The 13,359-nt window shown below is 33.9% G+C and overlaps 2 protein-coding genes across 2 annotated transcripts in view; both read right to left on the bottom strand.

The window, feature by feature from the left end:
- Positions 1–11,239, bottom strand: part of LOC134661943 (chorion peroxidase) — a 34,622-nt gene extending 23,383 nt beyond the window's left edge. Inside the window, exons 1-2 of the mRNA XM_063518199.1 lie at positions 10,915–11,239; positions 38–187 (exon numbers count right to left, since the gene is read on the bottom strand). Of these exons, the coding sequence (XP_063374269.1) occupies positions 38–187; positions 10,915–10,949 (185 nt within the window). The 5' untranslated portion in view covers positions 10,950–11,239. The remainder of the gene's footprint in view (positions 1–37; positions 188–10,914) is intronic.
- LOC134662046 (protein CREG1) overlaps positions 1–13,359 on the bottom strand; it is a 550,933-nt gene that overhangs the window by 421,288 nt on the left and 116,286 nt on the right. The window lies entirely within an intron of this gene.

The following is a 13,359-nucleotide window of genomic DNA, read 5'->3' as shown; positions in this document are numbered from 1 at the left end:
AACAAACAGAATTTTTCTAGCATTAGTAGGTACTCACAAGTTGCCTCGTAGCAGGTTGAGGCTGTAGTCGAAAGCGGAGGTGCGGCCCGGCCCGGACAGGTACAGCGCGCACTCGTTGTCGTCCGCCGCCGCCGAAAGCGGCGTCAGCGCCAATGCGTGTGCGCACCATAGCGCTAAAATTAGCGCCCTAGAACAAAAAATGGCCGTTAGAAATTGTGTCTAAAATTGGTACATACAACTATCCATTACCGCCTTGAAAAAAAAACACGACTTATTAAAAAATGCGACGTCGCACAGGGCAAAGGATACAGCGAAGCAACTCAAACATAACAGATAAAAATACCACCTTAATATAATGTGTTATATATTTTTTTGTTAAAGTTGTAAGGCTTTGCTGGGCTGCGTAGAGGAGTTGGTTAAGCACAAAACCGATAAGAGCTGCCTAGCGACCTTAAGACCATATAATAATCGTGCACAACACATACATCGTACCACCATCCAGTAATCTCTGTCATTTGACTAGATGGGTATTGAGTTGGAGTCATTCACGTGAGGTACGTGAATCACATTTAACAGCTGTTACAAATGTGATGTGTGTGGGCACGACATTCTTGTAATTTTTTGTAACTATGTTAGTTATGTATGCATACATTCGAAGGTTGTTAAGTTAGCTAATAAATATTGTATTATATTTATAAAATAAATGTTTGCATTACAAATATGTAGTGGTACTGTTAAAAACAGACGAATGATGTTTAGGCTTCACGCTTGATTGTTTGCTCTTAAAATAAATGAAATCGTAATAAGCTCGACCATTCAGCAATGACAGTTCACAACGACATCGACTCCGTTTTTTATCCCAATTAAATGCAATTTTTGCAATGTTACACTGACACCTGGCACTGGCCGAAATGTCAAAATAAGACATTTATTGCTAATGGCTCAAATCAAGCTGTCCGTTGAATCAGTAATGAGCTCAAGTTCTTTCTGCATGGAAATAGAGGCTATTCTTGCTAGATCTAGATATGGTAGGTCCGTGAATGCGAACATTCGAACAACTTTTTATCCCGCACGCGTCAGAATCTAGATCAATCTATTGGTACCTATACGAGTATACGTTTCAAAATCGGTCCACAACGTGTGTGTGTTCTTAAGTAAGTGTAAGTAGAACACCTGTGCTCCGAGCTTGTGCTTATGCGCAGGTTTCGTAAGTCTGGAGCTTTTACCTAAGCTCGTGGGTACCAATCATGCTGCTAACAGACCCATTAGGTTTAGTGACGCGGCCATTTATCTTTGTTTAACGATTGGGTGTGTTAGAACACTATCGAGCTTGGAAATAGGTGATAAATAGACTTTTAGCTGAGTGGGAAAAGTGTGCTCAGGCGAACTGACTGACATTAACTTCAAATAATTTAACAATATCCAGGCTGGTGTCTCTTATTAAGTATGGCGACTTCATAGAGGTATGCTCTATGAAGTTATATTATACAAATACTCAAATAATTTGCGTTTTATGGAAATAATATAACTGTATTTAACCTATAGGCATGTGATTGGAATTCCGCTAATGAAATTCTCGTCACGTAATGACCGATCGTAAAGTTTTATTACCGTGTAACCCCTTAAAAGTAGTATTTTACTGGTACGATACGTTGAGAAATGGAGTGTTTATTTGATAAAACACATAATAATTACCAATTAAAACCCTTCGCTATAAAATTGATAAATGTTGTAGTTTTCGTTATACCATACAATAATAAATACTTTTAAAGAGCACTAAAAGTTCACTGTGTATTATTCATCAAAGAACGTAAGTAACTATTTAGGTAACACTGTATAAGTACATAATATAATATCGTAGAGCAATAACACACGTTATTATGCTAATAGTAATTACATATAATATACCGAAACAAATTATTCAACTACATATAAAATTATTACTATGACATGGTATGACTTAATACATACAAATTGACAATGTCAATTGCAATGTGTGTTGTGATAAATTGGTTGTTCATTATGTTGAGTACGTTTGTATAAATATCAAGTAAACTAACATTGATATTAATCAAAGTGTCGGCGCCGAGCGTAGCCTAACGAAGCAGTTTGCCTAAGAGAAAAGTAGCTCCTTACAAATAAGACTATTTAGGGCTTTATAGATACTTTACATTAAGTACGATATCTAACTAATAAAATAAAATTAACTGATTAAAATAATTTTATAATAAAGGAACGTGAAAACACTTAATTTTTATTTGTAACAAGCAGAAACGTCTGCGAACAATGCTCAGATGGCAGAGCGCTGGAGAATCGATCCAGAGGCCGTGAGTTCAAGTCTCACCCAAGACAGTAATTTGTACACTTTTAAATTTATTCTGTGGTAAAACTTGTTAACAACTATATAGCCGCAGATGTTCAGATAAATGTAAGTACATAGAAGGTTGTCTTAGTTGTATCGCCGGTTTCGTCCAAAGTGCAAAAAGCATCCATAACAAACTTCGTTCAAAATTTCACAATATGTAGAGTTCAACCACATGCATCGTCAAAAAGTGTCTTAATGTTTTACACCCTTATTAGTAAAAGTGACAATAAAGGGTAGGGCCAAATAGTAGGATATTTGCTTGTTTTATCTATAGAAAACGATCTAAGCTGAACAACGTATTTAGATAACGGCACCTCTAGGCGTTAATCGTCGCAAATTAGCACCTTCATTCGTACTTAAAAACCAAAATATAAGCTGCCGGAATATTTGCTAGGAGTGTTTTTTATTCGAATACTGAAGAACTTTTGAATGCAACTGTAAAAGCGCCTAGAAAGTTCTTTGTAACTTCGTATTCAGACGTAAATTTGTGCTTTTAATAACTGTTGTCTACGTCAGACGTAAATTTGTGCTTTTAATATCTGACAATGATTCATCATTCTTCTCACTTAAGGGTAATTCGAAGTCGCAATTAATTTCAAATGACGTTCAGCCATATTCGAACTTTAAGATACGTCAAATACTAGAGATTGAAACGATATGGATATGCATTCCATATCACATATACACTGACATATCCATTCCATATCGTTTCAATCTCTAGTATTTGACGTATCTTAAAGTTCGAATATGGCCGGTTACCTAATAATAATAAGCCCAGTGACCGATCTGTTGCGTGAGCGCCGAATGTTGATGATCCGCGGCCGACCTACGACCTGACCTATGAGCGTCGTTAAGGGCGTCAAGTGCACTTGTACGTTTACAGAACTTTTATTGCTACTATTAATTAATATGTATTATACTTTTCGCGCCGTCATTGCGATTATGAGGTAGTTAGCAATTATATATAGCAGTAATGGCTAGCCTAACACTGGAGATCTTGTTAAATAAAAGCTTTCCATGAATCAGGGAAACATGGAATAAAATAATCAGTTTAATAAAATACCAACATGTATTTTTTGATGGTAATTAAATAGGTACAGAAATTTACAAACAGTAGGTAACTTATATTATATTATAATTGTAGCCACCTTAAAATGTATTGGTACAACCATCACCTATTGGCATTTAAGATGTTAATGAAGAACACTATTGCATGGCCGCAAGGCAGAAAGTCCGTAAACATGATAATACATTTTAAACTATTGCCGACTACTAACATGACCAATAAAATTATTAGACAAAGTCTTTTGCTGATTTCATCATTTGCAGGTACATACGTACCCTGTAACGAACGAGAACGAAGCCTGTAGCTGATTTGTATCTATTTTACGAAACTTGCGTTGCTGAACACAGAGTATGGTTTGTTATTTTTTTCCTATATGAAATAAATACTTTAATGTATTTAAGTACGCATTGCGTTTACTTTATGGCAGTTTAGTTAGCAGGATCCTCTGCAACTTTCTTCTTATGCAATGGTCACATGGTTGAATTGAATGGCAGTTTCCGCGACCGCACCTTACATGGACTCGTTGTGAACAGTAAAGCGGGCAATCTCTGCATCGTTGACCGACACAGATTATATTTCTGCAGAAGGTTCGTTTTACATAAGGCGTACCTATAAGACCAACCCCGAAAACGCAAAAAATATTTGCGTCTCCCATAAAAAAAATTGTCACCTAATTAAACAGTGTTACAGTGTTACATGTTATACTGATTAGCCAAGATGTACCTATAAAAAAGCCAGCCCAATATAGGATTTTTTTCGCAATTTGGGCGTTGATCCCATACTAAAAGTTGCTTAGTATGGACTATATTCACAAATATGGCTAATGGTTGAAAAAACACTATGTATGTAATGTAAGTATTGAATTTTCTTCAAACAAAAACTTCACTTTTGACACTTTGATACTGACATATCCGATCCATATTGTTTAGATATCTAATATTTGACGTATCTTAAAGTTCGAATATGGCTGTCGTACTAGCAATAAGTGCGAGATCTGTTGGTCACAGTTCTGTGACGGTTAGGTTGAACCGCGCATCATTCTGGCTGTTGCGCAAGCGGTCAACAGTCGAGATGCGCCCGCGCCGCGTTGCGTCACGGCTGTCGTCAATTGTAAACAGTTAAGGCGATCACTTATGGAAAATGTGGAAAAATATTGGGAGCATGTGCCTTAACTGATAAACATATGTAGGTATATCAGTGGGTATCTGATATATTTCTTGTTTTTTTTTGTTAATCGACATTAACTTTGCAAAGAATGTTTTAATGAGGCTGTTTCCTAGGTTTACATTCCTTAAGATACTTAAACTATAGATATGAATTAGAACTCTAGGTGTCTAGAAATTTTGGTTTGATTTAGGTATCTTAAATCTGTCTCTTTGAAATAAAACAAAAATACTACCTATCAATGCTGTTTCACGAGAGTTTATTCGCTGTCACTTTTTAGCACCTCGCATTATCGCACTGCACTATGGTGATTGAGATAAATACTAATAAGTACAATTAACTAGCAAATAGTTCAATATTTTATGTAGTGTGTGTGATTAATCTACTAACGTATTATTCAGTATATTGTCTTAATTTCGCGAGCTTTTAATTTTAATTCGTGATTAATAATAATAAAGAAATTAATTTCTATTTTTTGATAGGTTATAGTAAAATGTGTTTATTGTTATACTAGCGACCCGCCCCGGCTTCGCACGGGTTAACAGATTATACATAAAACTTAATCTTGAATCACTCTATCTATTAAAAAAAACCGTATCAAAATCCGTTGCGTAGTTTTAAAGATCTAAGCATACATACAGACAGACAGGGAAGCGACTTTGTTTTATACTATGTAGTGATTACAAAACTGGTAACATTCCTACATTTTATATTTGACCTAGTAACTTTTGATGAGTAAACGCTTCGAATAAGTTTCTGTTGAAATGTAAAATTTTAATTACTAATTAATTATTAATCTGTAGAATGTTCGCGGTTGCTTCTTATTTTAACAAATAAAATATTTCGTAACTAAGTATATACATATAACCTTAAACTGGTAACCTTGAGTTTGGTAGCTCGTGGCGCTTGCTGTAATATTAATTCCTACAAAACTTGCTTTTCGGGCGTAAACAGTTTCCTAACTGTTTTGTTGATTCAGCAACTGTGGGCCCGATTCGGATTTTGTAATAGACATCTATTAGATATCTTTTAGACATCGCCAAGATACGATAAAGATATGTTTAAGATCTAACCTGTCAAATTTGACATTTCCGCGATTCTGGAGATACTCTTGAACGATTTCCACAAGATATTACTTAGACATCTAATTCACATCTAATAGATATCTAACACGATCTATCGTAAAAGTGCCATTGGTTGCCCGAATTGCGCTGCAAAAGAGAACTAGTTGAAATCTAAACTATAACGTATCTAGAATGGATCTAGTACGTGTCGTCTCTTGTGAATAACTTGAAGTTCGAATACGGCAGTGTATGTTGATTTTTCGCAAGGATTGAAGACATGGGAATTTTATGCAGTTTTGTGTTGTGTTGTGTTATGTTTAGCTTATATTGAGTACGAAGCAAACCTCTTAGTAACGGTGGTGTTGCGAAAGTTAGACTTATGTAAATTAACTAATTAAACTATATTCAGCTCCGCTAGACCAAAGTATACGCGCAACTTAATTAGTGAAGCGGCAGCGTATTAACAAGTTAGGAATAGAATATTACTTATTCACTTCAGTGTCAATTAGGTATGAACGAGGAATTGAATATCACTTATTTCCATCAGTGTCAGGTATGAACGAAAATAATATCTTTTGGAAAATATACTACACAATGCTATTTACACGTACATGTATAAATTAGGTAAGTGTTTTTTTCGATCATGAACTACATACTGGTAGGTATACACGTTGAACCTTTTCATTGCTCAATATTCGTAGTCAAGTGGAACGGCCAGATTTATAAGTTCGTCTACTAAAGCTTCCTTTCACGTCGTAAATCTTGGGTGGATTAGTCCTAATAATTAATGCTGGCTAGAGCAATGCCGATTGCATCCTTCGACCGTTGCAAGCAACTAGTTATTGCAATTAGATTCGTGAAGTATATATTTTATAACAAAATATCTTGCTTCAACAATTTCAACATTATGCTAATAAGAATGCGCACTTGAGCAATCATCGCTATATTTTTGCATTAATTTTTTTGTATTTTGCATTGTAATGTATTTTATATAAAAAATAGAGCTTTGGTGTGATACGTATAAACATCTATACAAACACGAGTGTTCATATGCATAAGCTAATATTAAATTAAATTAAATTAAATAAAAAATTATTTCAGGAAAATACCCATATATGTTAGTATACATTATTATTATTATACATTATTCAATCAAATTCGGTATAAATATAAATTAAATTAAAAATTAAATAACAGTTACAATAACAAAAAACGAATACAACATTAATATTACAAATAAATTAAATTAAATTACATTGTCCTCTGTCTTATGACTAACTATCATAATTTACAAAGCTGGAGTGCAATATTAATTCCTTCGTTTAGTTTTTTATTTTATTTCATTACTTAATTAAATTCCAATCACTTTTAGGATTGGGTGACTGTTGGCGCACATATATCATCCCTGGCAACGTCAAGTTAGCACCTTCAGGGCCACACTTACAAGTAACATTCTTATAGGTAAATAGTGTCTGGCTAGTATATAATCTTCAAACTGTATAAAAGTAGGTAACAATAAATATAAACATTTATACCCAAAAACAATCAAATAAATTTGATAAATCAATACAGGTAGCTAAGCAATATGCTAAGTGTTTAGAGCGTTTACTGTTTGTCAGTGAAGTCTAATAAACACTCTAATTATCCTAATTCTTGAATATAGTACGGTTGAGTTCACAAACATATTTACAAGGCAACGTTCCAAAAATATATTTACATGACTTTATTGGTATAAATATATATTTTATAATGGTGGCTTATAAAAAAAATTGTGTACTCGACTGTACTTAGTACTCGTAAGTATAGAGTTCATTCACACATACCTACTGTTTAAAAATAGCTGTGAAAAACTCACAAACATACCTAGGCCTATAGATAAAATTAGTTCGGACTTATTTAAGGTTAATTGTAATAATTTTAGAGTTTTAAATATAAATATTCTTGTTATATAAAATTTACTGAAACAGGGATTAGTTTAAACAAGAAATGATTTAAAATAATTATTCAATAGAAAGTATAGTACCTATATTACATGAAATACTAATGTACCTACCTAATGTACTTAATTTACTCTTTGTACTAATAACAGGACGCATTAGTATGGCATAACAATTGTCTAGCTCAATTTTTGACACTCAACAATTGTTTTTTTTTTAATTATATATTAGCAAATAATCTCAAAAATCCCAAAAAATTTACAATCAAACCAGCATATAAATGTATCCGATTTTGAATTAGTGTTGGCTATTATAGTCGCTTGATCCTTTCTTTAAGTAGTAGATAACAAAATTACCATAATTTTTAAACTATGCACATTAAAACAATAACATTAGCATACTGCAGAATTTAGACAGACAGATTAAGGCGTTGACTCTGTTTTCTAAAATTTAAAAATAACTTGCAGCGCATAACTTTCACGCTGTACAAAATGATAATTATTATAACTGCATTAGTGTTATTATAAACCGAAACCTAATTATTAAACATCTTACAAGAAAATTTACTAAAAGATGTTTAAATAAAAAGTTAATTTAAGACCATTAATATTACATGTAACGCGAGCTAGAGTTTTTTATAATTAAAGTTTAAATTAAAAGACTTAATTAGATCTTTAATTATGAATTAGAAACTCTGAAACATTTTTGTGTAAATAAGTAATGTAAAATGGGGTGAATAGGTGCAAAACTGACATTCAAACCTCGATAAAATTTTATTTTTACATATGCACACTGAATGGTGTATATAATAAGTGTTCCGGACGTTTGTATTTTAGTTTTTATTTTATTTTGGGTAGTTCCATTTCATAACTTTGACGATAAACAGGAAATCACACCTCACCCCGTAGTCCCTCGTAATTGGGGTGAGTTGGGTTTTCATACAAAGGTGATTTTGGAAGATTGTTGGATCGACTTTTTTTATTATGAGTATTAATATAGCTCCATTTTAAATTGGAATACATTATTTATGTAGCAGTAGCCTTAACCACTCAGTTGCTTCTGGTAACTAGAGCTACCAACTTTGAACGCCTACAAATTGCTTCTGGTAGCCAGAGCTACCAGACGACCATTGTACGATTTTTGATTTTTTATCTGTGAGTGGCGGCTTAGAAGCGGTTTAAACTATGTTCCGAGCATAGACAAATAACATGGCAATACAGAAAAAAAAAATTAGCCAACATGATAAAATAAAAATATTTTAAACAGCTGTCGGTTTCAAAGTTGTGCAAAAGTGAAGTTGCGGAAAAGTGGTCGGTGTTTTAAAAATGCCGTAAGTATTTTTAATTACTCTTTTACTATCTAAATTTTATACCAAACGATTATGTATTTATCTAACTAACAGATAGAATGTATATTTCAGTTCTAATGTAGAATTATGAATTACTATCTCACTTCAAAGTAGTTAAACGGTGATTTTTTTCGGTTACTTGCGATTGAAATAAGATAAGACTTTGAAGAATAAGTCATATTTTTCAAATAAAATATTGTTATTTAAATAGTCTAAATATAAAGTTTCATTTATAATCATAAAATCATTTAAACCTGTGATATGTTATACAGGATTAGCGAAAGAAACAATTGTAAGTATGTGCCGGGCGGCTGGTAACTCTAGCTACCAAAAGCAATTTAGCGAACGTCTCGCTCGGACGTCGTAAGGCATGAGGCACACTAGACGCTTTGCGTGCCCGTGTGGTACATTCTTGTTATGTGTTCCTACTAATGTTTCAACTACTAAGATTGTGTTTTGGGGAAACCTGACATTATTTGCACATGGTTATTGGTATATCTTTTATTAGTGCATGGTCATATACAGGGTGTCCCCAGACTATGTCACATGAAGGAAAAGTACCTTAAATAACGTAGATAAGAATATGACGGTGACTGAAAATAATGTCTGCATACTTTTTCGAATGCTGGACCTACCTGTGCCTAACGCACTCTGTGTGCCCCGACCCTAATCACCAGCGGCGGCCATTTTTTCAACATGGCGGCCAGTCCTACCGGCGTCGGATCAGGTGTTGCGGGTGTTTTTATATCGGCTTTGTTTATTTACGTTTAAATTAGTGTAATTCCGTATTTAGCAGTTTTCTTTTGTGTAATATGGTTTTGTTCTAACATTCTGTGATTAATGATGTGAAAAATTTATAGTGAAAATGTGATATTGTGTTGTTTTTGATCGGCAAAAGAACCCGAAACTGCGGTGGTACGTAATACTTTCTTGTTATTTACTTGTAAAATCGTAATGAAAGCGATAATTGCAAACTGTGACTATTCTAATTAAAGATTATTAGTTACTTGTTCTTATTAGAACTATATTTCCGTACTTGAGTCTCTTTAACCATTCAAAAATACATCATGAATCAACGAAACATTTCGATCCGTCCTGCGTATTTCTTGCGTGACGTGTCATAAAATGAAATGATGTTTATTTAAGGATTTTTAATATACACTTATATGGTATTTGGTACTAAATAAAAGAAGAACTAATCTACTTTTTTTTACGATACTAAAAAATAGGTGTTATCGCTTTAGTTTTTTTTTTTTAAATACATCTCTGCTTGAAGGTTTCGACTTTTTTAGTGTGTCAAGTTTACGCATTTTTTATAATTATTTTTATTTTAATTACCCATACATTAAGCAACGGAATCAGATTCCTTGTTTTATTAACTATTCTGTGTAAAAAAATCATAGCAAATGGTTCATTAGACGCCAATTAATTAATTTTTCAATAAAACACTGCATCGCGCGGACATTGGCTTAAAAACGCGAAGCAATTTACGCTACAATTTTTGAAATCCAAAAGCAACTGAGTGGTTAGAAATCCATCTCACCCCCCTTTCATCCCTTCTCTCCCCATTCATAACCCAACTCTCCCCGCGAACCCTACTCACCCCATTTTACGATAAAGCTACGCGCTACGCTCCGTAGCGGCGCGCGTAGACCCTGTCGGTGACTTATTCACTTTATACGTACGATAGACTTCAACGAGAGAGAGTGCGATTTACAGAAAGTTACAAAATATTTACAATTTTTTATTGTACGAGTACTACTACTTCTATGAAGACGTATAAATTACAATATTTAAATTAATTTCATGACAATGAGTCAAAATAAAATTTAAATCAAATCCTAATCATATTCTACATTGGAATATAAAAATCAAATATTGTAAAATAAAAAAATGTATTGTAAATGGGCAATTATTTACAGAAATTAAATAAACTGCAATAAATTAAATTAATAAAATTATTAAATTACCTTGTTATCATTCTCGTATCCCACACTTGCCACATTATCTTGAGCACAACACTATCTTATCTTGCATAGATCACTCCAGTTCACAAAACTAATTCAAAAATAATTTTAATTGTATTATTTCGCGCTTCGTGCTTCGTGCGGTGCGCCGGTCACAGCACTGAGCGAGTCGGGCGCTCGGCGCGCGTAGAAGGCTCGTGAAAGTCGCGACCCCCAGCCGGCGAGTCCCAACCCTCGGTTGCTTCCGTTTGTGACGTTTTGGAAGCTTAGCGCGCGACCTTCAATGGTGCTGAAAGACGAAATAAGAGCGGTACGGTTAGGCAAGCTTTTGTTACATAGCTTCCTTGCTAACTAATATAATGTACCCACTTATATCTAAGATACACCTCATAAAACAGCTGCGCCTGTCGGTCTGTATGTTCGCGATAAACTGAAAAACTACTTTACACCTTTACACCTTTCAAAAGAGTCCTAATTAATAATAATGTATAGTACTTATAGGATAAGAAAATGACATGTAAATCTTTTTATATTTTTATCAATAAATGATCTATCTATCTATCTATCTAGTGGTTGTTGAGGAAGGTTTAGGTGTATAATTTGTTTAGGTTTTGTGTACCCTGTGCGAAGCCGGAGCGGGTCGCTAGTAAATATAATTGTCAAATGTAGTAGGTTTTATTCGTTTATAATATATTAGTACATCATAAGCCACCGAAATAATATTTCAACATAAACAATTTTTTTTTTAATTTTAATGTGATCAGCAGATATTGGGAATTCTGGCGAATCCTTAATTTTTATCCGGAAAATGAGAAAATTAATTACTATTAGGATATTTTCTATGAACTTATAAAAAAGACCGTAATTTACCGTAAGTTTAATTCTAAAACGAGTGCCATTAAATTTTGCACTAGTTTCTCAAATTAAAAATGTGACCTTACAACTAATTCGCAACCTTAGGCGAAAGCAAAAAGGATCGATGAGGCTCGTCAATTAGTTGCTTTATCTGATTGCGCTTGCGCAGCAATGCAACGTCCGCCGTGACGCAATGAATGCAGTGAGCGAAGAGCATTTTAATATTCGGCACCTCTGATGTAGGATGCAACAATTCGGAGGAAGCAAGGAGCAAGTCACACTGCGAGATGTGTATGCTATTCGCGTCTCCAATCTTGCACTGTTAAATATCTTTTAGATATTGGTGACATCTTAAGAGCCCATCAATGTGCGCACTAGCGCCACTGTTAAATGAACTCAAAACAAAAACGGCCGTTTTAACTTTGGACGCATAGATTGCCGAATCCAGCAACATAAAAACTAGTTTGATGTATTCAAAAGGTACTTTAATATAAGATACAGTACGTAGCGGCCTCCTTTTTTAAATATCTTTCGTTAAATTTAAATAATCACGATTATTTAACAGTGGCGCTAGTGTGCACGTTGATGGGCTCTTAACTTACTTTGAGAAAGAATAGTACATTATTACGCCGTGTCGTGTTCAGTACGGTTCAAACGAAGGCCAATGATAGAGTACTATTAGAGCTATATAATGTACTCGTAGGATTTGACCCTTATATGCATGTATACATATATGTACAGGTATTATCCTATCGCAACTTCGAAAAATGTTTGTCCGATGTTTCGGCTGCCAAACTTTTATTTGACCAAACGCGTTTTTTTAAAACTATTTCATTTTCTAAAAGGCATCATGTAGGTTAGGTTTCTGACCCTTCTGGACTGTTATTTTACTTAACGAATTGCAATCATAAAAACATGGTTGAGTGACAACACTGGTGTTTTAGTGTATTTAACTGTCTTTTAAATTAGGTACCTAAGTGATTAAATCGAATACCATCGTAATTGTATCATCCATCTCATTTTCGACCTACATCGGCCGGCCAAGATTCGCAACTAACTATAATCTTGCAAGTTACGCAATCTAAAGAGCCTGAGAAAATCTCGACAAATTGCAAAGCTTTAAGCATAGTCATTTATGACCTTGTTTTTAACTTTCTCCAAAAAAAGAGCAGTTACTATAATAGCGCCATTGTCTTAACCTCTGTATGCCTTTTGCATTTGTGTTACCTTTTTTGGGTTTTTAGCCGAATTTATCGCACCAAGCGCCAATTAACAGTGGCATTGAAATTATAACACAGGTAACCTAGAGAACTTTGCACCTACATAATTATGTACCTAGGAGGATAAAACCAACTCGTATCACTATTATGTACCAGCGAAATGCACTGTCAGTACTGTCAAAATAAGATTCGTTAAACTTGGAATGCCACTCCTATTTGGTTTGGTTTAGTGAAAAAATAAAGTTTATCGTTTGTTCTAAATATCATAAAAAGCACATGAATTGAATAAACACAGGTATAATAAAATAAATAAAAAATTACGAATTTTACAGCTAATTGTCAAATATTTTTAGCATCCTGTGCAGTAAAAATT

This window comes from Cydia amplana, chromosome 2, assembly GCF_948474715.1.
Source record: "Cydia amplana chromosome 2, ilCydAmpl1.1, whole genome shotgun sequence".
NCBI classification, from domain to species: Eukaryota; Metazoa; Arthropoda; class Insecta; order Lepidoptera; family Tortricidae; genus Cydia; species Cydia amplana.
Note: the sequence above shows the minus strand (reverse complement) of the source record. Positions and strands in the feature narration are given on the sequence as shown.